Source organism: Cupressus sempervirens, chromosome 6, assembly GCF_028749045.1.
Source record: "Cupressus sempervirens isolate cs-2001-9-10 chromosome 6, ASM2874904v1, whole genome shotgun sequence".
NCBI lineage: Eukaryota > Viridiplantae > Streptophyta > Pinopsida > Cupressales > Cupressaceae > Cupressus > Cupressus sempervirens.
In genome coordinates, this window is record NC_143123.1 from 415664586 (window position 1) to 415691984 (window position 27399).

General features: G+C 34.3%; 1 protein-coding gene across 9 annotated transcripts; it reads left to right on the plus strand.

Moving 5' to 3' along the window:
- Positions 1-13648: 13648 nt before the first annotated feature.
- LOC149552831 (uncharacterized) lies at positions 13649-21927 on the plus strand. 9 transcript variants are annotated; one of them, XM_089788365.1, is made up of 8 exons: positions 13649-15041; positions 15141-15268; positions 16045-16151; positions 16680-16803; positions 17039-17311; positions 17417-17709; positions 21069-21278; positions 21459-21927. In XM_089788365.1, exons 5-8 carry the CDS (start codon positions 17191-17193, stop codon positions 21492-21494), a joined length of 660 nt encoding a protein of 219 aa, XP_089644491.1. In that variant the 5' UTR covers positions 13649-15041; positions 15141-15268; positions 16045-16151; positions 16680-16803; positions 17039-17190; the 3' UTR covers positions 21495-21927. The 9 variants fall into 9 exon arrangements, with proteins under 9 accessions (XP_089644491.1, XP_089644493.1, XP_089644494.1 ...); XM_089788367.1 differs by having other exon boundaries at positions 13889-15268; positions 16625-16803; XM_089788368.1 differs by lacking the exon at positions 16045-16151 and having other exon boundaries at positions 13889-15041; positions 16630-16803.
- Positions 21928-27399: the final 5472 nt, after the last annotated feature.

The following is a 27399-nucleotide window of genomic DNA, read 5'->3' on the forward strand; positions in this document are numbered from 1 at the left end:
ATATGTATATATGTATATACATATATATATATATGTATATACATACATATATACATATGTATATGTATATACATACATATGTATATAAATATGTATATGTATATACATACATATGTATATACATATGTATATGTATATACATACATATGTATATACATATACATATACATATATACACATACATATGTATATATATATACATATACATATACATATATATATATACATATACATATACATATACATATATATACATATACATATGTACATATATATATGTACATATGTATATGTATATATATGTATATGTACATATATATATATGTATATATGTACATATATATATGTATATATGTACATATATATATGTACATATGTATATGTATATATATGTATATGTACATATATATATATATGTATGTACATATATATATATATGTACATATATATATATATATGTACATATATATATGTACATATATATATATGTACATATGTATATGTATATATATGTATATGTACATATATATATATATGTATGTACATATATATATATATGTATGTACATATATATATATATGTACATATATATATATATGTACATATATATATGTACATATATATATATGTACATATATATATATGTACATATATATATATATATATATATATATATATGTACATATATATATATATATATTGTCATCCAAAACACCATGAAGGAAGGTTGTTTTAACATCAAACTATTCCAAATGTAAATTTTCAGTAGCCACAGTACTTAAAATAGTGTGAATAGAAGTCATTTTAACAACAAGAGAGAATATCTCATCAAAATCAATATCTTTTTTCTATGCAAATCCTTTTACCACTAACCTAACTTTAAATCTTTTCTTACCTCCATCCTCTTATTTTAACCTGTAAATTCATTTATTCTATAAAGCCTTTTTACCTACAGGAAACTTGCATAAATCACATGTCTTATTTTTCAGAAAAAAGTCAATTTCATGTTTGATTGCAAACTCCCACTGAATGTTAGTATCCACCTACATAGCTTCATCATAACATTGAGGCTTACTAGCATTAGTAAGTAAAATAGAATTCAAGGAAGGAAAAAAATCTTTTTAGAGGTCTACTTAGCCTTGTTGACTGTCTAACATTCATTGGTATGTGTGGTATTTGTTTTTGTGGTTGTTCCAGATCATGAGGAATTATTGGAACATTAGCTTTTGGAGTATCATCCAACACTACATAATCATCTTCTTTCTTCTCATGTTGTTGCAATAGATCTTTGTACAACACTTTCTCATTGAATATGACATCCTTGCTTCTTACAATTTTATGATTTGCAAAATCTCAAAGCCTATAACCAAATTCATCAATGCCATATCCAACAAATACACATTTTTTTGACTTAGCTTCCAACTTGAATCTATTTTTAGAATCTATATGAGCAAATGCTTCACAACCAAAGGTTTTGAGAAAAGAATAACTCACCTTGTTACCAGTCCACGCTTCCTCTAGAATACCATAGCCCAAAGGAGTAGAGGGACCTCTATTAATAAAATATACATTAGTATTAACAGCCTCTACCCACATGTTTAAGGGAAACCTTGCATGCAACCCTCTTGCTCCTTGCACACTTCATTATAGTCATGCTCATGTGTTCAGCCACTCCATTTTCTTGTGGAGTCCTTGAAATAGTTTTCTGTCTATGAATACCATTATTGGAGCAATAATCTTCAAATTCATGACTGTAATACTCACCACCATTATCAAATCTAAGACATTTTAATTTCTTTCCAATCTCATTTTCAACCAAGCATTTCCATTTCTTAGAGGTTTGAAATACATTAGATTTTTTCCTAAGGAAATAAACTTAGACTTTTCTAGTTGCATCATCAATAAATGTAACATAATAATGAGAGCCACCAAGGGAAGATACTTGAGCTAGTCCCCATACATATGTATGCACAGGCTCTAATTTCTCACTTTTATTTTCCTTCCCAGTCTTCACAAAACTCACTCTCTTTTGTTTTCCATACACACAACTTTCATAGAAATCCATATTAACACATTTAAGACCTGGTAAAACTTTCTTTGAATGAATTACTTTCATACCTTTCTCACTCATGTGCCCAAGTTTGTTGTGCCATAGTGTTGTATTGAAATCTACAATAGCTATTTGTTCTCCTAGTTCAACTGCAACAATTGTTCCTAAACATTCATTTTTTCTCTAAAACAATCAAAGTAAAAGGAACAATATGACTTGTACAAAGATAATATGACTTGTACAAAGATATAAGGTGCCTACTTTCACACCTTTTGCTACTATAAGGGAACCTTTTGAAACCTTTCAATTTTTATCATTGAAAGTAACTTCACAACCTTCATTACCGAGTTGCCCTGCTGAAATTAAATTCCTACTCAGCCTTGGAACATGTCTTACCTCATGTAGTAGCCAATGAATCCCATTCTACAACTTAATCATAACTTTTCCCTTTCCAACAATCTGACAGGGTTCATTATCCCCCAAATAAACAAGCCCAAAATCCCCTTAGACATAATCCAAAAAATAACCTCTATGATGTGTAGCATGAAATGAAGCACTAAATCTAAAACCCATGAATCGTCAACACTTTCTAAAGACAAAAGCAAAGCATCCTCCTCAGATTTGTTACTTACCACATTTGCCTCATTTTTCCTTTCTCATTTATCTCCTTCATTTTTCTTTTGAGTCCAACAATATTTCTTCTTATGCCCTATTTTACCATAGTACCAACAATCTTTCGGTCCTCTGGATTGAAACCTCTTCCCCTTTGACTTTCCTCTTGATTTCCTACAATTTTAGGAACTATTTCCTCTCTTAGTCATTCCACCTCTACTTTGTGCATTCAAAGAACTTCCTGATGTAGATCCACTTGAGGTTTTCCTATGAGTTTCCTTGCTCAAAATAATACCAATCACATCATCATATTTTAGAATATTAGATCCAGCAATAGAATTACTTATAGCCATTCTAGCTTTCAAACAAAGAACACAAAATCAAGAGAGCCCTAATTTCTTCATCAAAATTAATACCCACAAAAGATATCTAACTAGTAATAGTATTAAACTCATTTAAATGATCTGCAATAGATCCACCTTTTGTCATCTTCATATTAAATAAATGCTTAATGAGAAATACCTTGTTTGAAGCAGAGGGCTTTTCATACAGTTTCGATAGGGTTTGCATCAACTATTCTGCCATCTTCTCTTTTGAAATATTATATGCCACTGATGGTGCCAAACATAATCAAATGCTTTCAAGTGTCTTTCTGTCTAAAAGATCCCAGCTATAATTTGTCATAGATCCCTGATTCTTGATTTTTCCTTCCAATGGCTTCCATAAATCCTTCTAATCAAGATAGTCCTCCATTTGCATCTTCCATAACTAAAAGTTTTTCCCATTAAACTTGCCAACCCTCATCTTACCCTCATCTATCATCACTCCCACTCAGCCATGAGACTCCCACTCAATTGTGAGACCTTCCTACAGAGGATCACTAAGAAAAGAGAAAAAAAATGATGATGATCTGACTTAAAAAAATGATGACCATCTAGCTTTGATACCACTTGTTAGGATTAACCTCAAACAAAAATAACAGTTATATGCAAATATAAAAAATATCAAAAAATAATAGATTGCACATAAGAGAACACAAGACACCAAGATTTAACGTGGTTCACCCAATCCTTGGGCTACATCAACCAACAACAAGTCCAATATTATTATGATCTAGTGATTACAACCTAATTACAATATGCAATCCCTTACAACTTAATACTGCCGCAAGAACCAATGTTTGCATCACACATTATGAAAATGTTGGATATAATTGTTAATTGTGTATTGTCTTTGATGTTACACAAATGTCATATCAGCCATCAGATAGAGTCTACCGAGCTCAGACGATCGACAAAGCAATTTACAGTGTCTACCGAATGTTCCTGTTCATTACACAATAAGTTAGCTCTTACCGAGCTCACTCGGGCATCAAAGGATCTTGTAGTAGAAAATCAATATTAACCGAGCTCCCAAGGTTAACAAAGGGAAAGTCAATGTTTACCGAGTTCACTCGATCATCAAAGAGAAAGTTAGCTTTTACCAAGCTCACTCAGTAAGCGAAGGAAGGTTAGCTTTTACCGAGCTAACTTGGTAAATGAAGGAAGGTCAGTGTTTACCGAGTTAACTCGGTCTCCAAAGAAAGTTGCAAGGTTTTCAATATTTACCAAGCTTCACTTGGTTAACACTGGGGATACCATTCTGGAGAAATGGTCACCGAGCTGGGTCGGACAACAAAGAATTTTATTGTTCTAAAGAATTAAGTTTAATTGTCTTGTGGAACTAACTGATTTAATGTTTTTCAGTTGTTGTAACTTGTAATTGAGTTGACTTGACAATCTGAAAGGTATATATAAAAGGTCAAGTTGTGAATTCATAAGATGTAAGAGTGTGGATGCATAAGAGTGCGAATGTATGAATGAGCGGATATATGAGCGAATGTTGAGGAAGGATTAGATATCCTCATGGAGCTACAAAGTTGTGTTCGATTAGTAAGGATCTAGTGAAGCAGAATAGAGATTTGTATTCAGCAAAGATAAGTTGCATATATTTCAGATCACTTCATTGTTGATTTCTAATCATTGTAATAGTGATTCAAAACCTCTTAATAGAGTTGGTTTGACAGCCATTTTATAAATCCTCTAACAAGGTGACAATTTAGTTGAATTGTTTTAAAGACCTCTGACAAGGCCACTTTTAACAGGGTGATTAAATCCTCTAACAAGGTCACACCTAATAGTGTGTTTTGTAACCTTTAAAAGGGTTGGCTCCTAACAGGGCTCACTTCAGAAGAGTGAAAATTAGTAACTAGTTACTTGGTGGTTTTTCCCAAATTGGGTTTCCATGTTAAATCTGGTGTCTCTTGTGTTTATGATTATTTCTTTATGCATGCATGTTAATGACTTTAAATGCTTAATAAGTTAACAGAACATCTATCAAGTTTTAGCATTTATTTGTGTGGTTACCCAGTGTTAGCAACAACTTTGTTTTAAGACATCCAAGGATCTGTGGATTTATTTTTGTGATAACTGATTCACCCCTCCCCTCTCAGTTACTCCATCTCTATTTCCAACAATATCCCTAACCCTAAGCCTTTTTATACAATTTTTTTTTCTTACAAAATTAGGGCTAGAATAATATAAAAATAGTTGTCGATGCTTTTTACAATATAAGGTCATTTTTGGCTTCAGGGGTGCTGCCCCTGAAAACCCCCACGAGAGCATTTCTCCTTGACCCCACCCTGTACTATGACAAGAAGTGCACCTGGGGTGCTGCCTCTTGGCCCCATCTTGGGGGCACTACCCCCAAACCCCATTAGAAATAATCTAGAGGGAAACCATAGTGAATAAACCTTTGAGTCTAATTAGGCTCCACATCACAACAGGATAATCCTCAGAATGACCCATTAGGAGTAGATTGGAATAAACTACCTCCTATGCCACCAAAACCTCTTGGTGTTCCTCCTCCACCAACGTAGGATATGCCAAAATTAATGGATCAAGGATTAGTGGCCCTTCCTCCTCTGATGGTTGAACTTGAGAGTTAAACTCTAAAGGAAGGAGAATATGTGCAATTGCATGCTGATGAAGTATCTGAGGAAGGGAAAATAGTAGAAGAAAGGTAGCAAGCTCCACCTAATACCAAGGCTAGGTCCCTAACCCAACATGACAAAGAAGCTCACTTTGAAGTTCTTCCTCGACATGAGAAGACTCCAAAAAGGAGTGATAAGGGAAAGGAACTTGCATCATAACTTACCTCTTGAGTATGGTACATGTAACCAATGGGGACAAGGCCATCATGGCTCAAAAAGGAAGTATTTTTCAAGCAGAAGAGGTGGATAGAATTGATAGTAGAGGAAGGCGTGATAGAATTTTTAAAAGAAATCAAGAAGCCTAAGCCACCTAAGGGTGATGCAAAACATTGGCCTTCATAATGAAGAATCAAGATCAGGATCTAATGGCACATATTGTCATTCTTCCCCTTTACACAAATATAGAGGAATTAACTCCTAAGTATTATCAAATGAAGGAGATAATACTAGTAAAGCCCATGGTGGATATTGCAAAAAATTTGATCACCACAAGTCTCAAGTAGGTTTTTGCAAACCTCGATAAGGATGAGTCAAGGATTTTAATAATGAAGAAACATAATGAATTATTGAGGGGATAGTTGAATGAAAAAGTAGGTCCTATAGACCAAGATAGTCTTGAGATTAGTTTGGGAGCCGCATTGGATAGAAAGGAGATGGGGCAACCTTTGGATTCAACTTTGAACGCTTATCAGAAATGGCATCACATTTTTTAGGAAAGAGAAGTGTACATAATACAAGGTAATTTGAACTTTCTACACAACATCTAGACTAATTTCAACAAATTGGTTAACATTATAAACCAAGATTTTGGGTTGATGGATGAAGTACATACTTGGGCCAATGATTTGCAAGCGCTAAAATATATCAAAGGGAAAAGATACTAGATGATAATGGAGATTTATTCATCAGAGGAGTTAGATAAGTTAGATGATTGGATAAAGAAGATATCTTCAGGGAATAAATTCATGGAAGGACTATACAAAGATATTCAGCGGATAAAGATTAAGGCTCAAGAGAAATTTTTGGAAGTGAACAAATACAACAACATCGCTAGCCTTGAGATTTTTTGAAGATGAGTTAAGGACTAAAATTTCCTTAATGCAAACAATAACTCAACAACTTAGGAATTCATCTGAATTAGATTTGTTTGAAGATGATGTCAGACAAGCATTCTTAGAACTAGATTCTAAGCTAGATTATTTCCTTGATACGAGAATATAACTAAGTAACTACCAATAGATAGTTCGAAGAGATAATAGTGAAATTCAAAAGCAAGCATCCAAACATCATTTTGGTATAAAGGAGAAGAAAACCTAGATGTTTGAAATCAAGTTTTGACACTTAGAAGAATTTTTGGATTTTTGGGTCCTGTCACCAAGGTGCATTTTTTGAAGGTGAGCTTTTCCAAGGTGCTGTTTTCCAAGGTGCACTTTTTGCAAGGTGTGCCAAATCAAGAGTTGCATTGACAATTCTCAAGAAGAAGCAGTGCACTGACAGTTAACTTCCAGTTTCTATTTTAGAACATTCCATGCATTAGAAACATGTTTTGATGGCATTTCAACTCCCAAAGACACCTAAAGAAGGTCAAGCTTCCCTTTTTAGAGCTCTTGGTGATTCCCAAATCATCTCATGGCTTCTATCTTATTATCTTGTTCTTCTTTTATTATTGGAAGTCATGTAAAGGCTTAGGCACCCATTAATTGATATAAACAAGGGTAGAGACCTACTTAGCACGATTTAGAGAGTTAGTTTGTATGTAAATAACTTTATTTTATTAGTATTTTAGCAAAAGTTGCATTAGAAGAGCTCTCACTCCTAACACAAAGGGAGGAGATGATTTCTTTTAAATACATGGATGTAATATGTATTCAAGGCCGATTTTTTTGATGCAATAATAAATGCTATTGGTGCTCTCAATTGTGAGTGTAGTAAACCTTGTCAGAGTGTGTTATTTTTGTGAATGCACGTTCATGAATAATAATGAAGCTAATGGTTTTATTGCATTGTTATAATTGTGCAATCTTTTAATTCTAGTGTTTGCCTTGTGTTAACAAATTTTGTTGTTTCAACAAGTTGGAAAAAGGATCACTATTGTTCTTACATAGTGTTTTGTCTCATGTGAGCACACTTTCCATGGCCTCATGATTTGATGAAACATGAAACATATTTCAAATTTTTATTGAAGTTCTCATCGATGATTATATCAGCCAAGTTGAGGAAGTATTGCTCCTAATTTCATTTGTTTCCTAACAAATCCTTTTGATAATTTAATCTATAGATGTGTTGTTACTTTGGCTTATGTCCCTAAGGAATTTCCCTTTCAACATTTTTCTTCAAATATCTTGTTACTCTATCTTCATTATTTTCTTTTCAAAACACTTGGTTAAAGTAGGAATTCATATAGTTGCATTGGTTAGAAATTGCATTCATCATAAAATAGAAAATACAAAAATATATCTCTTTTGTGGTTACATTTCAACAAAGATGTACAGATTGGTGGATACTAGCAAAGGCTTCCTTGTAAACATTCACATTTATATTCAATTGAGTTAAACCTTGGAATTGGTCATTGATTAGCTTTTCAAGAGAGAGATCTGAAAGGATTTCTGTCATTAAGCATCGTGTAAAATGATTGCTCAACAAGATGTAGAGTTTATTTTTATACTGGATATATCGTACCCAAATGCAATAAGGGGAGAATGTGAAAGATAGTGACATGTTGGAAGGATGTTGAATCCCACCACTATATGGTGGAGAAGAGAGTAGAGAAATAAATGAGCTTCGTACAAGCAATCTCTTGGAAGAAAAAGAAAAAGCCTCCTAAAGAGTTGACTAAACAAAAATCTAGGCCTCTAAAAATTGATAGTCAACTCTAGGAAGCAATACCCCAAAATCAACATCTTTTCTTTTGGGGCAGTAGTGTCGTAGTCGTGGGTGACTTTTCATAATTACTTCATGTGATGGAAAAACATATCTACGTGTCGCATACACCTACGAAAAACTATGGTGCAAGTTTAATATAGTTGTCACATTGTAAATAATTTATAGACAAGATGGTGGCAATCAAATGCAAGTAAAATTTTGATAAACCTTACAAAATATGCACAATGCAAAACCAAAACAACTACATTGAGAATTGTTAATAACACACACAAATAAGAACCTAATAAAAACTAAGATCAATCTCTTGTGACACTATCAAATACATATCTTTTGTAGTTTGGAGAGCATAAAGTCCTAATTTGGCATGCTTATGTATTAGTTAGTGATAGTATGTAAGGAATCTTTAGAAAGAAAAAACTTCAGACATGTGAAGCATACTCTATAGTGTAATGGAAGGATACTTTAAGATGACATAGTCCTGCTAATTCAAAAAAAGGTTAATGCTCTATTGATCATTTTAGAACATGGCCATGCTGATAATGAAAGATTTTCTCATGTTCATCCTCCCATTCCATATTTGAATATTTTTGTTGGGTAGAATTTTGGCAGGGACGTGGTTGTAGATAAATCAAGTACTACCCATTCCCCTATTCATGATGATGAGCTTGGATAAGATGCACCAAAGGAAAGACATAGGATACTTGATGCAAATATATAGCAATAAAAGAGTACTTTGTCTTTTTGCTAGATTTTACAATGGATAGTTACCTTCTTGTTAGATATCAATTGGGTTTTTTTTTATAGCTAATGCTAGATTTATTAGAATTTGGGAATTGAGATTTTGATTATATTTGATACTTTGGAGACTGCCCAATGGAATTCTCTGTCTACTTTTCTCCAATGCACATGAAATTCACATTTTCTTACACAATTTGGCATGAGAAAGGTTGATTGGTTTTAGGGTCAGCATTATATAATCACAAAGATGATTCATTAATTTTCCTTCCTACACAAACATTCATGCACTCTCTTCTTAGATCATGCACCCAACCTTGCATCATTTCTTCTTCTTTTACATCAAACCTCATTTTTTCATAATATTATAGCATCCTACCCTTTATTATGTACAATCGATTTTGTTTTGTTTGTAAATTTGAAAACACCATATTTTGAGAGATCTTGACATTCTCAAATTTTGGATAGTTACTGACTTATAACTAGTCAAATGAGATTATTCAACTACTTAACCAGATTCAATAGGTCAAAAACAATGCAAATATTCTTAATTTGATGCCCCCTCTTACAATCCATGTAACTTTTTAAGGCATATCATGACATTACCTGATTAACACCAAAAAGATAATAATGACCATCAATTTACACATTCATATCTATCAAGAACTTCCACTCTTTAAAGAATACATGATTCTTCTTATTTTCTTATGGTTTCAATAATACTCAACCATTAGAACACAATTGTTCAAAAATTTCAAGCCTTTCTAGAATATTTCAAATTGAATATTGGAAAATATTTTGAGTTATATTTAAAAGTGAGTATTAAATGTTTTATAAATCCACACATGTATATTGTTAGTAGAAACACACTAGTTGTATGGACTCATCATAATCTATATCGAAAAAGAAATATATATATTTTGCAATAAATCTAGCTATCAAGTTTTGAAAGGACTTTGAAACCCTTTACAAGTCAAAATCACGTTTGGAATATAGTTCATGAATCTTGAAGTAAAGGCAAAAGGGAAAGCACTCAAAATAAAATAGACTATTGTGAAAGTTCACTTATTTACAACATCCAACAAACTACGAAATTCATTGAAAAACACTAAACCATATATGTATACTTTGATGACATTAGATTCATCAAAGAAGCTTGTAGAATACATACTTAATTTATGATGCATTGCCCATGTTGTAGTACTTTTTGTAAGCTAACTTGCACATGAGATAGTAAAATGCTTCCAATTTTTCACTTGTAATGTGGAATTGGTTCAATGCTTCTCCTATAGTGGTAATTTCAACATGTTGTACATCATTTGCATCCTCACTTATTTAAGTGACATTGTCACATATATCAGTGCAAATTGCTATAAAGATATTTGACAAAATCATAATATTGTTTTGGTCACTTCCCCTCCAATTCACAGATGTTGACATTGCAGTCAATGTTGGGACATCCTTGTCATAGTCATTGCTTGAAATGTCTATACTTGGTGAGGTAATTGATTGTTTTCCATAACCTAAAATTAAAAGAGAGTAGATAAAGTATAAAACATACATTATACCCTTGAAATAGGGACTTTCTAGTCCACCAACAAAAATATTGAATGACTTAATTGAAAATAGTTCAATATAAGGAACACACAAAATAAGAGTTGAACAAAGAGAAATTGGAGAGCATTGGATAACAAAGTTTTATGTAGGTTTTTTAATTAATTAAATGCATACTATGCTTTTTTAATAAAATATATTTAAATTTTTTAATTAATTTTGAATATAAAAAGTAATCTTAATTTTAGTATATAAACCTTTTTAATTAATTAAATAGATGATATTAATTTTTTATTAAAATAAAAACATTGAGAAACTATTTGTCTAATTTTTAATATTAAAATAATCTAAAATTTAGTATATAAATTTTGAAGAAATTATTATAATTTACTTATTTTAAATATGAAGATATTATCATTGTATTTATATTTTGTATATTTTAATCATTTTAGTATATTATTATTTTTAATTACTAAAAAAATGTAATGAATATTTCAATTATTAGTCTATAGAGTTAAGAAGCTTATTATAAGTAGGAGATAATTTCCATAGCAAGTCAAATTCTAATATTGCTATCAGGATCTAACTGTGTAATTTTTGAGTAAAACTCATTGACCCATGGTCCATGAGTAGTGATTCAACACAAATCCATCCCTCATGAGAATAAATGGAGCCCTTAGCACTCATTGGATCTAGGTGATGCTCACCGAGGTGAAGCATTGAGACTTTCCAATAGGTCACCCATCCCAGTACTACTCCAGCTTGAGCATGTTTAACTACAAAGTTCCCTCCATGGTTAAACCCACTCTACTTGCAACCCCATTTGTAAAACCTTCACCAAGTGTTGTGCCTTATGAACCATTCATTAGGAAGACCCTTAGGCTCATTAATTAATAAGTAGGAGATAGTTTTCCCAGCAAGTCAAATTGTGATATTGCTATCAGGATTTAACTATGTAATTTCTGAGTCAAACTCATTGACCCATGGTTTATGAGTAGTGATTTAACACGAATACATCTCTCATGAGAATAAATGGAACCCTTAGCACTCATTGGATCTAGGTGATACTCATAGAGGTGAAGCACCAGGACATCCTAGGAGGGCAACCATCTCAATACTACTCCAACTTGAGCATGCTTAACTACGAAGTTCCCTCCATGGTTAAACCTACTCTGCTTGCAAGCCCATTTGCAAAACCTTTGCCAAGTGTTGTGCCTTATGAATCATTCATTAGGAAGCCCCTTAAGCTCATCAATTGATAAGTAGGAGATACTTTCCATAGTAAGTCAAATTGCGATATTGCTATTAGGATTAAACTATGTAATTTTTGAGTCAAACTCATTGGCCCATGGTTTATGAGTAGTGATTCAACACGAATCTATCTCTCACGAGAATAAATGGAACCCTTAACATTCATTGGATCTAGGTGATGCTCACAAAGGTTAAGCACCAGGACTTCCTGGGAGGTCACTCATCCTAGTACTACTCCAGCTTGAACATGTTATTATAGTTTATCTCAATCATGAAATTTTTTATTTTATAAAGAAAACTAATTTTATTGTTATTTTAGTTAATAAAAAATAGATAAAATGACTTTTTTAGGTTTTATTATCATAAAAAAAAATTAAATTATAATTTTTTCAATTAATTGAAATTCTAGTTTATTTTTTATTATAAAGATTTATGAATAGTGTTTTTCTTAATTTGTATGTAACTTTTTTTAATTAATTAAATAAAAGATTTCTTTATGAAAATAAAAAACTTTTTAATATTAAAAGTAATCTTAACTTCAATATATGATTTTTTAAATTAAATAAATAAGTAATATTTGTGTTTTATGAAAATACAAAATATGGAGATTTTTTTTTTTTAATATAAACAATATTATAATTTGTTCTCTTTATATTATTATTGCATTTATACTCTCTATTTTATTCACTAGAGGATTTTTTTTTTTTAATTAATTAAAAAGTAAATTTATAATGATTATTTTAATTAATTAAAAAATAGATAAAAATTATTATTTTTTGTTTTATTGCTAAAAGAAAAATTAAATTTTATAAAAAATAAACTTGTTAATACTATCATTTTAGTTATATTTTTTATACTTTATTTGAGTAATACATTTTTTTTCCTAAGAAATATAAATTTTAGATTTTATACAATAAATTTGATTCATTCTCTATTTATTTTAATTTTTAAATTTATTAATAGAAAGGATAATTAGTAATAAATTAAAAAGATAATTAATAATACATTATTTTAATGAATAAAAAAATAGATAAGAAGAGTTTTTCAAATAAATGTTGAACATCATTTTCAAATAATATGTGAGCATCACCTAGATCCAATTTCCATTTATTCTCATGAGAGATGGATTTATGTTGAATCACTACTCATGAAACATGGGTCAATGAGTTTGAATCAAAATCACACGGTAAAATCCTCATAGCAATATCACAATTTGACTTGCTGTGGAAATTATCTCCTACTTATCAAATATTATAACATTTGCAAAATGATTTTGTGATTTTCTAAAATTAGTTTTGTAACTTTTAAAATAAATCGCGAGACAATTTTTCCCAAAAAAAAAAAATACAAGAACAATCCCACGTTAAAAGCCTATCAATTAATTAACTTAATTTGCACGCGAAGTAGCCAAAATAGGTCGCAGCTTCCAATTATGAAAAATATAAATGAATAAGCACATTAAATAAACACATAATTCCAACCCAAACGAGGAAACCATAAATACTTTGAAGATGCCTGCAATTTTTGCGGGCATTTACATTTTCCCATATCACTACACGAGGTACATTTATACAACTGATGGGTTGTTTTAGGGTGTAAAACACCTTGCAAATTATAAACAATCTCTACGATTACTTAACTATGTTTTCCAGGTTTATAAGAAAAAGATACGCATTATATCTGTGATATAACGAACATAGATCATCATTCTCGAAACTGTTATCAGTGGGCACTCAAATTCTGTTAATTACTGTCAATAACATATGTTGGGCACCAGAAATTATCTTAATATATCGAGCTCACAGTATTCTGTCCCATTCTTTGATAGAACGCAAACTCGTTTTTCCTAAAAACGAGCACTTTTAAAATAATTAAAAATAACATTGCTTCTTTCTGAAAGCTCTGTGACCCCCCGTCCCTCATAATGGCGAAGAGAAAGAATTGTCTGGGAAACACACGACTTAATTGCTCATTGAAATTTCAACATATCAAAGTGGGTATTAGCTGGACTTGGAGCAGAGCAGCATGAAGGCATTTTGTATAATTCAAAACCCTATAATTGACGTTGCAATTTGAAAGGTCTGCTTCTTTTTTCATCATTAATGTTGCAATTTGAAAGGTTTGCTCCTGTTTTCATCATTTGTAAATATTTAGCATCATGGTGGGAGGTGAATTTTGATCATATGAATTCCCAGAGGGCCAATTAGAAGTTTCGCAAGAAATTGACCTAAAAGCAAACATAAAGGAGAAGAAAAATTGGAAAAAAATATTGCCCACCCAAATTGTATCTTCATATTCCCTAAAATGGGGACAACCTTATTAATAGCTTTGCTTTCAATTCAATTCCATGATGTTAACCTGCAACTAAAACATAACATGATTCCAGCAACATTAACTCCCTCGGCAGTGATTGCCGTCCAAGCAAATAAAAAACTGGAAACAGTAATTGCCGACTTTACTATCTCCCTTCTATAATGCATTTCGGTCCCACTTCTTCTGTTAGGATGTAAAGACTTCAATGGAGAAAATCCACATGCTTTAAAGGGTTTGGCGTCATGTCCAGTCAAACAGTGGCGTTGAAAGGCGGTGCATGGAAGTGCCACAAACAGGCCACAAATTTCAAACTAAATCAACAGCTTGGACTTTAGTAGACCATAGTCCCACATGGGTCCCATAATTTTTTGGTATTGCAGATCATTACAGATTTAATCATTCTTTTCTGAAAAGCTATCGGTTGGATTCCCCACACCCCCAAATGGCGGCTGCCGTTTGTTCTCACCAGCGCCCAATTTCAGTTGAATTTCGTTTGAATTTAGTCTTCATTCTACTTTCATTTGTAGCCCTTTGTTGGCAGGTATCTATTATTACCTCGAAGGAACTTTCCAGCAATATATGAAAGTGGGTTCTGTTATATAACAGATTTAGGTAACTCATACCATGTTTTAAATTACCATGTTGTTTGAGATTTGATCTGAAGCAAGACTGTAAACACGCTGCATTGCTGCCCAACTGGAACTTCTGCAGCTTACTATGGAAGTGCGGAGAGCTTTTCGCATGGGTTGGACTTTTTGAAGAATTGTTTTAAGATTTGGTTGCGGAGAAATCCATTCGGACCTCGGCTGCATTGAGCTATCACGGAAATGTACATGGAGGTGAGTCCCTCAGGAGAAACATTTCATTCATTTTTGTTGTCTGTAAACATATTTCTTGTCTCTGTTTTGCGTATGTACGCATACAAATGCTGTCTGTATACCATGGAGCCAGATTGAATCAATAAATATATACGCATGCTGTGAGTATGCCCTGAATTCTGATTGAATCAATATAGCTGTATAGTTTGTTGTGTACTTCACCATGAACGCTGATAGAAACAATGTGAGTATTCAAATCATCTTCGGGAGACAAAAACAACATATTTTCTTATGTTTGTATGTTATTGTGTGATTGACCTTAAGTAGTTGAATTGTTTTGACGTAGCCGGAATGGGGATATTTGGCCCATTTAGAGGTTTGACAACTGTAGAAGTCAGTTTTGGCACCCACTTATCCAAAAAGACTAAAATAACAGAGATCATAATTGCGTAAGAAATAATTAAGCTGATTGTGAAAACATAGTTGATTCAATAATTTAGTATCATTTCCAGGTTCAGCCGAGGAAGTATTTAGCTTAGAGTTGTCCCTAGTGAATGATGATAAGTGTGCGATCCTACCAATGTACTTCCACGGTTACCTATCATTGAGCAAATGCCACTCTCATACTACATTGTTGGTGAAATTGTTTTGGATATAAAACAGACCTGGAATCCACTCTTAGGCCTCTTTGTCAGTGCAACTTAAGTAAAGATATGTAAAACCTATTCAAGATACACTTTGTTTAACTTTATGCTAAACATAATTTGAATCACAGTTCTTATTTTTGTATTTTGCAGATCCGAGAGTACTTAGGAAAGAATCCTATCTAGCACATTCTTCAAGATTATACTCGAAATGCAAAATTTTGGATTAGCATGAAATGACGAAGTGACCCCTGCTAGAAGTAAATCTTCAGCGAATCTTTTTGATTTACGGATTTTGATATGATTTGTAATAGTAAAGAAACATGGAGTCCTCATTCAGGTCATGTTAGCTGTTCTTCCAAATGGCCATGCTTTCATTACATCTAGAGGCAATTCAAATTTAAAAAATTGGGCTAGATATTGATTTCTGTGTATAATTTATGCATTGTAATCATTTAAGAATTGTTAGCTAACTATTAAGGTGAACATTTAAAATATTTTAATGTACTATTAATAATTTTGTTATTAAATTTACATACATCCAAAGTACTGCAATCTGACAATAGGAAGAATATTGAAATTTGGTAAACAGTTTTTTTACAGATCTAAATATGTTGTGTCTCATTCTCCGAACTTGGTATCTGTAGATATATTAATGTTTTTATAGCAATCCCATACTCTGCTAGTATTGATCTGACTTCATTTGTTGGAACTTGGAATGCTATCCTGATAGATTAGGTGCTTGACACAGTTCCAGTGTAAACTTCTTTTGAACCTTGTCTCATTAGATATGCCAGTTTAGAGGACAGAAGAGTTGAGGAAGAACACTGTCATGGATCAGTTTCTACTTGTGTTTTTACACGATCCTTCAACATTTTGGCAGATTTCTTTTGGGAGATTCCAAACTTTCAGGTACTGTTCAAAATAGATAATGGATTGTTTAGTCATGCTGATTACCTTTAACTTTCTAGGAACATCTTCCTAGTCTATTACCATTATATAAACTTTGATCTCCAGATAAGAAGTGACTTAAATATATTATGTCTGCATATGCTATTTATAAGGTGGTGTGCAGCTATGGATAGGGAATTACACGCTTGCATTGACTTACTATTTGTAAGAGTCTCCTCTTATTTTTGACTTGCAGCAAGGGAAGACCTATATACGAAAGTACATAAGTGGCATAATGATAACAGCAGTTCTGATGTAGCAGTTGTTTAACAAAAGAATACTAAATCTACAGACACTGTCCAGAAACCTGACAAATTATTTCAGGGACTTCCTGAAAAAATATTAAATATGGAGGACTGTGCTAGTCCTGCTAGGCAATCTCCATTTTCTCCAACGACAAGAAGTAGTTCAGACACGAGAAGTCTCTATGTTACCAAGCCTCAGCATAGGAGTCAGGCTGGCAGGGAAGGTATAGAATTTGTTCAATATGAATCTCCATCAAGTTATCATTATAAAAGTGCTGAATCTCCTGGTAGAAGAAACGTATTTGAACTGCATGTTCACCAATGTGCAGACCATAGCACAACTGATGGTGGTGGATCTTTGAAGCCAACACTTGTTGATTCACCAAGGCAGGTACTACATGCAAATTGGGAGAATGGTGGTTCTCATCCTGGTATCAGAGACAAACATCATCACGGGCAGAACCGGTCCCCATTACGTCACCATTACCAAGGAAGACTGGGGAATAAACTCAAAGGAACCTCATCATCATGTGAGAGGAGTTCAGTAGAGGGAGGGACTTCTTCACCATCAACACCGGGAAGGTCTAAGTTGCGTGCAGCAAATGCTAGAGCTCATGAAACTGTAAATCCCTCCACTCTGTTTAAATCTATAAATGATTTGATTAAACATTACAATTATACCTTCCACAAACATTGTTTCAGCTAGCCATTGATATATGCCAACTCCATTCCTCGTTGGTTAATAATACATGCAATTGTTTTTAAAACCAGACTGACAAATTTCTCAAGCAAACGAGGCCACCTTTCGTTTGAATTTTGCTGGTTTGTTTGGTTCGTGTGCTGATAGGAGAATTAGTTTGGTTGATACCTTGAGTAAATGTAACATTCTATTTATATGTATGTGCTTTTCTTCATCTTTTGTTGTACTCTAAGATGAAACACATTCTTTACATAGTTATATTTCCATGCTGACACTCCTCAGACAGTGATTATCATTATATGAGTCCTACCATATCGCGTCATATCCGAAATTACTCTAGTCCATTACTCCTGTATAACCTTAATACACTGGACAGATGATATGTGTTTATACAAAATAGCATATAAAATATTAACTAAAAAGTTTCTGCATGTACAGAATCCTACATTGATACAAAATGTTTTCCAATAAACTGGCTGTCAGACAGTGTTTGGAAAGAATGGAAGGGTATTTCTGTATAACTTCATCTCTATAGTTTCTATTAAAATCATAGAGTGAAATCGAAATCGATCTAATGTGAATTCCTTTGAAATTCTTATTCTTATACTGTGATTTATGTGAATGATAGAAGAAATCATATTAATGTTTGAGAAAATATATACAAAAAGTTTGTAGTTCCCATGTTGAGACACCAAAACCTAGTGGAAACCTGAACCAAGTGGAGGTCTCAAGAATAAGAAATGAAAATCATGCAACTTAATGGTGACAATGTCATAGGGGATCAGCGTGGCTTTGCAAGCATCTCAATGAAACATCTAAAGTAATTATGAGAAAACAATAGGGTGTGCAGGAGTGCCATTTGCTAAGCTTAGAAATTGAACTGCACACCTTTACATAGGGCTAGTGAGAGGCCCTTGGAAAATCTGTTCACTATATCGAACTGTGAACAATCCATTCACTTGAAATATGTAGCAAAGGAGAGTAAGGAACCTCCTTTCCACAACTTTTACACCTCTCGCACTATCCATGGTGGCATTGTAAATTATCTACAATCATTAGCTCTCTTTTGCCGCCTAATGTGTTCAGTGATTGCCTCTCTTATAATAAACCCACCAGACTTATTGATTTCCACCATAATGGCTACTTCTGTGAAGTTTTCATCTCTTTGCAGAACATTGCAGCCAAACTTTGCATGTTTTTGTTGACTGTTCATGAGATTGTATGAAAAATCCTAGAAGATCTCACTGTTTCAGTCCACCTTGGCTCAGTATTGTTCTTTTCAATCTTCCCTTTGAAGATTAGATTATCAAGATGTTCATGCAGGATTCAGGAAGACATCCACCTTACCTTGCAGTGCGAGAACATATGCAGTTGCATTTGCATTGGTGATATTGCTCAACTTTGAAGAGCAATGTTTTGTCACAATGCTAGTCTGTGGCATCAATTTTGCACAAATTAATTACATCATAAGCATGCCTTCTAGCTACAAAATTCACTGATTTGAATGAGAAATCCATTTCTGGTGCATGTCAAAACCCATGCATGTTGACAATCCATCCTAAGGCTCCTCTAATTCTCTGTTTCTTGCCAGATAAACTTCCTATCTCTTGGAATAGATTGATCCTCCTCTCAATTGACAAGATCTTCCTCTTATTTGAACATTAAAGAAAGGTTGTTTCTGACAGTAGAAGCTGCTTCGGCTTGATGGAGTCTTCTTCCATGTCCACTATCATGACCATACTAGTAAATGGAATTCAGAGAACCGACTGATGGATATTACTGAACCGAGAGCAGAAGAGTAGGGAGAATTCGAAAAATCTAGTAATTCAATTGCAAGGTAGTAGCATGCCAATGTTCCATAATGACTAGCAGTTGCACACGAGAACATATACAACTCATGACAGCTTCTGAGTCATTGAAGGACATGGAGGTGATGCATTTTATTCACAACCCCAATTGCCATTAAGGAAGCTTGCTTCAAGTAATATGATACATTGATATTGGACCATTTCTAGTGCGGATATACCTCTTTCCCTTCTTGAAGACAAAATTTGATGTGGATCCTTTGAAGCATAAGACATATCAGTTTTCTGTGTCCCTTCTTGTTGGCGATCTCATAAATTCCAGCTTCCTTCCTTTAAAAGACAGGTTGATACTTGGGATTTTGTAAGCGTGAGATACTTGATGTCCCTAAGGTGGTGTGGTCAGGGGAAAATTCAGCCTAGGGTCTTTAAGGAAACTTCTGACATGACCCCATCGATATATATGAAAGAAATATTAGAAGAAGAGATCTGATGGGTTAACCTAGTTCTAATGTGCTTGGTACTCAAATCTGATCCAACTTACGTAAAGGGAGCACTACTAGCCAACCTATGTACCATCTTGTTTGTTGTCGTTTGCATATTAGTAAGCACAACATTTTCAAACAAAGGATCCTATTCTGCTGGCATCTGATGTTATTTGGCGATTGGTTCTTGGAACTTGGTTGGGGTTTACTAATCATAATTTTTAAGTTAGCCTCCTCCACCAAGTTAATGAACATTACCATGGCATTCCACATGCATTGTGTGCTAGCACATTCTCTTAGAATATAGCTGAGATGCAACTCCTATCCTCCTGAAAAGCCAACTCATCACTTTAAATTTGGCATGCATAATGATCCCAGCATTGCTAGCTTGACTCATATTACTCCAAGATGTGCCATCTGTATTAAGGTACACAATCATATATTAGTATGTTTATTGACTGCTTTTCTAAATCCTTGTATATTTTCATTTTCTGTGATGGTTCACGCACATAATGTTCTTCATTGGGCATAACTAGCTTGTTTCACTGAGTTGAGAATTCAAGATGTGGAATTATTACCATATTATTTAAAGAGAATACATACTACTTACACGAGCTTCATGCATACAAATTTCAAATATTTGAGCCCTTTTCGATTCCAAAACAAAACATTTTTTATATGAATCAAATATAATCATATTTCATGTCCCTCTGTTTCTGATATTGAGATGAACATATTTAATTGTACACAGATTAAATATGCATCAAAAATCTGTTAACTTATCTAACAATACTATCTTATTGATTAAATGTCAATTGCAATAAAAGCATAGATCTTGTAAACTGAGAGAATTTTAACCTGCAACTATAAGGCATCTTCTTGTTTGGTGTATGTTAGCAGCCTAGTGAAAAATGATAGTACTTTATTCAAGAAATGCAGGATATTTGTCCAATTCATCTGGATTGCTGATATTTGATCGTCTTGTGAATTGTAGCCTGACAGAACTGCACCTCTGCCCAAATTTGGTGAGTGGGATGAGAAGGATCCGACATCTGCAGACGATTTTACTCATATATTTAACAAGAAAAGGGAAGAGAAGCTTACAGGAGTTGCTACCATTCCGGCCATTGGTACAACATTACCAGTGACTCCTACTAAAATTAAAAGCCATAAACAAGCAAGTGTTTCACAGTCCAAATCATTGGTACAACATTTCAACTAAGCTATGTCATTTGCAGCTTTTTTTCACTCTTGATCTCTGTCCATACCAGTTAGAATTTCTTATGCAAAATATGAATGAATTTCTTAGAGTTTCATGTATTTATGTGTTTATTTCAGGTGTGGTGTTGCTCATGTATTAATGATATATATGCATTTATTTCAGGTGTGGTGTTGCATCGCACCAAGGACATTTGAATGAGTAAATAACATTTTTCACCAGTACTCTTATCAACCTTCAGAAAGTCAAGTAGGGTTCCTTTATAATTTTACTATCTTGGAATTGTTAACCCACTGCAGGTAACTCATCATAGTTGAGCTAAATATGAAAGATGCCCTGTCTAACTCATCAGCTACCTGGTATTCACTAGCTATCAGCTAACTTTTGATGGCTATTTTCTCTCATGGGAAATGTATACATGGAGTTTGATGGCAAAAGATTTCTCTAGTCAGTGTATCACTATATAGGCTGTCTGCATGCCCATGCAAAATTAAAGTTGATCTATAAACCTTCGAAGGTTTTTTGTTTCTCCTTTCTAGTCTGCCAATGTATATGAGAAACCAACGGTAAATGCTTATGCAATTCTGTAAAGTTTCACATGTAAAGTTAATGCAAGTTGATTTTAACAGGAAAATTTAATCTACTCTTTTGATAGGAAGAAAGAGCATTTTATCAATCTCTTTTTCCTGTTTCATAAGCATTGTGACACTGTATACTGCTGGCATCAAAGACCGAGAAATTTAGAATGTCATGTTGACCATTTCTGTAGAAGTTCCTTTCAACCTGTGGTAAAATTCACAATGCTCAATCTTGTTGTGAGGTTTTCACACCGTCGGTCAAAAATTTTTGGGGACCCCCTTTCTCGGTTGCCTTAGCAATTTTTTTGGAGTTGTCTAAAGATTTTTTATTTGAAAATTTTACACCTTGGATGCCTTCGGGTCAAGAGGGATTTGATTTGGTTTATTTTTCATTCAGTGCGAAACTTGATTTTTTCGGAACATGTAATTTTATCCTTAGGCCAAATAGAATTTAAAAAACAACAACATTTTTCAATGGTTAAAATAATATTTTATAGGAGAAAATTACAAATTTTGGACTTATATATTTTTTGAAAATTTGAAAAAATAGTATAAGTTTGAGCATTTTCAAAATGAATTTTTAGATTTAGTCATTTTGAAAAATCTTGAATTTTTTGGTGAAAAAAGAAAATTTTGATAGTGAAATTGAAATTGGAGTTTGAATTTTGACTGCTAAGAAAAGGATTAATTTTTGCTTAAAAAAAGAAAAAAAATTAAAATTGTATTGCAAAATTGAAATTAGATTAAATTGCAAAATCTCATTAATTTGTTTGAAATTTAGCCTAGAAGATTTTAGAAATGTTAAAGGAAATTGGTAAATTGGAATTAAAAATTGATTTTGGCTTGCTAAATTTGATTTTAATGATATATTAATTGCCAAAACATTATTAAATAAAAAATTTGATATCTCTTAAGCTTACTTTGTTTCTATTTTACAAATTTTGATCAAAACTAGCAATTAAATGGGCTAATGTCACTATGGGCTAAGTGATTTTAATGTTGCATTTAAATCTGGGCCATTAATTACGGGGCTAATTTAAATTTTTTTTTCCTCCAAGCAGGTTGGCCCACTTGGAGAGGCAAAAAATGTAGTATAAGAGGGACTTCTTGTTAGTGTAGTTTTTTATTTTTTCTATTTTGCTAAGTTTTTCTTACACTTTTAATAATCTCGCTTAGGTTAATAAAGCATGTCTTATTAGGTGAATGGTTGTGAGGTGTCACTTTCCTACATGTGAGCATCCATTAGCTATCTTGGGAAGATCCTTTGCTATCTTTAGTCCGATAGATGGTTGCTCCTCATTGGTTGGTGTTGCCACCTCCTCTCTCTTCCTTGCCTATATAAGCATGCTACCTGGCTTGTATTTACCTCTCTTGTTTTTGCATCCTCTTAATGCTATTTTGCTTCCAGCATTTGCATTACTCTCTTGGAGACTAACTCTATGATGCTATTTTGATTTTGTATCATTTGCATTCATAGTTTAGATATTTATTCTTTGCACTAGTTTTCTGGTTTATTAATCTTTTCAGATTCTAACATGGTATCAGAGCTTTTCTATGTGCAAGAGTAGATTTTAGTTTCCTTATTTGAGAGATTCGAGGGGGGCAAATAAACTTTATTGTAGTTTTTTGAAAAACAAAATATGCTCTTCTCTTGCATCTTTGGATGATCTTGAGAATCAGAAAAGTTTTGACAAAAATGGTTTTTCTCTGGGGTTTCAATCTCAAATCTGACAACCAATTTGCATATTTAAAGTTTTCAATCAGTATTGCAGGTTCCAACATACCATTGATGGACTTAGGAAGCTGATCCAGCATTTGCATGTCATATTTTGGTTGCTGGGGTTGTTTCTTGATTTTTGGAGCCATTTTTTTCTGTTAAAGGCGTATGATTTACACTATAGAAACATTTATACATCAGCAAGGAAAACGCTTTCTGGGTTTTGTTTGCAGCCCCGAAAAACCATCTGGGTATCTTTTAGATTTTGCATGCAAGCTGTATATTTTTCAGAATCGAGCATGCAAAGCTACAACCATACCCCTCTCCGTTGGCAGTCACAGATTTGAATGCAATTTTTTTTCAAATCAGTGGATCAGCAAATTTTCGGAGCACTTTGGGCCCAAACGGACATCACCATTGGATCCGGAAGGCCGTTTGCAGTCAGGATTCATATAAAACTTGTCGTTTTTGGAGATAGAGCTCCGTGAGGCAAATTTTTTTTGGTTGCAGGGCTTCCGTACGGATCATACGGACGATTTTCGACATCAAAAATTTAAATTTTTGGGCACCGCCGCCGCGCCACCGCGGGGCCGCCACCCGCGCGCAGCCCGCAGCGGCCGCAGCAGGCAACGCCGCCTGAGCTTAGCCGTGGCCCGGCCGCCTCTGGTCCTCCGCCCTCCGCCGGCGGCTCCTCCTCGTCCGCCGCCCTGCGGCCACCTCTGCCGGTAGCTCTGCCGCCCTGGCAGCCTCTGCTCAGCCCGACAGCTCTGCAGCCGCGTCAGCCATTGCAGCCACTGCGGGGGTGACACGTGGCATGGGCGCCACGTGGCACACTGCCACGTGGACCCGCCACGTCACCCCTGCCACGTCGTCCGTACTACCACGTGACGATGCCACGTGGCACTTTTTTTTGCGGCGACGGCTGTCTAGCCATCAAATTTAATGCCCTAAATTGCTGACGTCATCAGCCTTGCTTGCACTCTCCTTCAAATTCTCTTTTGGACCTACCTTCGGTTTTTTGGCCATAACTTTTGCATACGGAGGTATTTTTTCGATCCGAAAGAAGCGCTGGAAAGCTGGTTCTGAGACGGAGATGCTAGTATAGGTGTTTTTGATTTTTGATGCAGTTTGGTTGCCTGTTATGGCAGTCAAAGCCGGATGTTTTATTTTGCACTCCGGGAGGCGTATCTTGAGCTTTCGATCTCCGATTTTGGACTTCTTTATATCGTTGGAAAGCTCTTTCCAGTGATGCTGGTTGTTATTCCAGATTCTGTTCTAGACACATTTTATTCAGTCTTTTACATTTTAGCATTCTGGTGGATATTCTATTTGTTTCAGGTCTGGAGATCGATTTTGTTGCTTCAGTTGCTTCGTTTTGGGCTTTACCTTCTGTTGTTTCAGCCTTATGTTTTTTCTGATCATTGTTGATATTCACTGTAAGCATTTTTATGCAACGCACTGAGATAAAGTGCCACTCTTGCGATTCGGGATCCTTTTCATCATTGTGATTCATTGTACTCGCACTATTATATAAAGTGCCATGGGTGGGATAGTTGCTTGCCACTTATAGGCCCTCTTTCTCTAATTCCTCATGCAGTGTCAACGACACATGCCTTTATTTGTGTTTGTACTTCACTCTCGATGAGTTTGGCTCCTGTGTTATAAGAGATTTTTGGCCCATCTTTTCAGCTGCTTGTCACCTCACCTGCCTTGAGGGGAGGTTATATTGTTGTTCTATGCTTCTTTGGTTGATGGTTCGTGCCTTCTATTTCCATGGAGGTTCTTTTGGTTGATGGTTCGTGCCTTCTATTTTCATGGGGGTTCTACAGATCAGCGTTTTGACAGAGTTTTGCGGTTCTTCATGCTTCAGTGATGCTGCTTCTTCATGATCACTCATTGTTCCTATTTTAGGGGACAATTTCCTTAGTGGGAGACTTCTTCAGTTCTTCACTAGGTTCTTACCTCTTTTTGGGGGAGGGTTTTTCCCTTGTGGTTTTCTCTCTTTCCCCGCTTTCAGAGGTTGCATCTTCTTGCATTGTACTTGGGTACCTAACATGGCCTCGTTGCCGGGACCCATTTCTACATCCACCTAAGCTTCGCTTATGGGGGGGGGTGTTAGTGTAGTTTTTTATTTTTTCTATTTTGCTAGGTTTTTCCTACACTTTTAATAATCTCGCTTAGGTTAATAAAGCATGTCTTATTAGGTGAATGGTTGTGAGGTGTCACCTTCCTACATGTGAGCATCCATTAGCTATCTTGGGAAGATACTTTGCTATCTTTAGTCCGATAGATGGTTGCTCCTCATTGGTTGGTGTTGCCACCTCCTCTCTCTTCCTTGCCTATATAAGCATGCTACCTGGCTTGTATTTACCTCTCTTGTTTTTGCATCCTCTTAATGCTATTTTGCTTCTAGCATTTGCATTACTCTCTTGGAGACTAACTCTATGATGCTATTTTGATTTTGTATCATTTGCATTCATAGTTTAGATATTTATTCTTTGCACTAGTTTTCTGGGTTATTAATCTTTTCAGATTCTAACACTTCTCCTCTTATTTTCTCATTCCTTTTTCCTCTTCCTCCTTGGGTGTGTGATTTCCTTCAAAGGAAGGCAAATTTTAGCTTGGGCAACTTTTGGGGCAATTTTTTGCTTTTTTTGGTGGCATTTTTCTCCTTGCTTGGGCGAATTTATGCCCTAGGGCAATTTTTGGTGCAAATCTAATTTTTTCCAATTTGGGCAATTTTTTGAAGCCTGATTTCTCCATCTTTGGCTATGATTTTCTCCTTCTAGGATTTGGCAATTGTATTTGGTGGAGAGGACAATGTGATTTAAGGTCTGATTTTTGGCAAGTGTGGACAATTTCAAGGAAGTCGAAATTCTGATTTTTGCTAGGGTATCATTATTTGCAAGGAAGATTGAAATTTTTGAGATCTAATTTGAATTTGAAGAGGGCCCAGTTATTGGTAAAGGCATATTTAAGGTAAAATTTTACTCATTTTTAAAGGTGAAAATTGGTTTTAAAGGCAAATTTTATTCCTTGTTCTTTCTTGGTTCATTTCTCTTATTTTCTTCTTGCACTCATCATCCACCACTTCATCATTCGATTGATAGGCTAAAGTTGGGAGATATAAGTGTAGATTTCATGATAGGACATTTGGAGAGGTAGAAATAAGTTAGACTACCCTAGGATTGAAGTTGGGAGATATAAGTGTAGTCCATCCTAAGGTAACGAAGAGGCAAAAATAAGTGGTAGTCTCACCCCTGGGAAAGAAGGTTGAAGATTGATACGTGTAGATATAGGACTTGAAGAGGCAGAAATAAGCTAGATTCCATCGACTGAAAGAAGGTTGGAGATTGATAAGTGTAGTCCATATCATTTAGAATGAAAGGGCAAAAATAAGTGTTTAGGATGGTAGATGTTAGTACAAGCAAGAACCCAAAGGGAATGAATACCAAAAAAGACAAGGAAGACATGATGCCTATAACCACCTTCTTCTTGAAAATGAGGAGAATAAGTGATACCAATATTGGCCCAACGAACATGGTACAGTTGAAGGATAGATTGAAGGAAGGACAATCGCACATGGCGAAGAAGATCTACAAGAGCATAATCGTACACACAAAAACTTTCCCTTCTACTTTGCCTTGTTCGAAATTGGTAATGGAATGTGCATTTTGGTTTGATATTGTTACTAAGTCCATCATTTTTTATGAAGGGAAGAGAGTGTTAGCCAACATCGGTCGACAAGTGGTCGAAGAAGTATTTAATATTCCCCAATATAAAAGCATGATAGTGGTAATGATGGATCAGG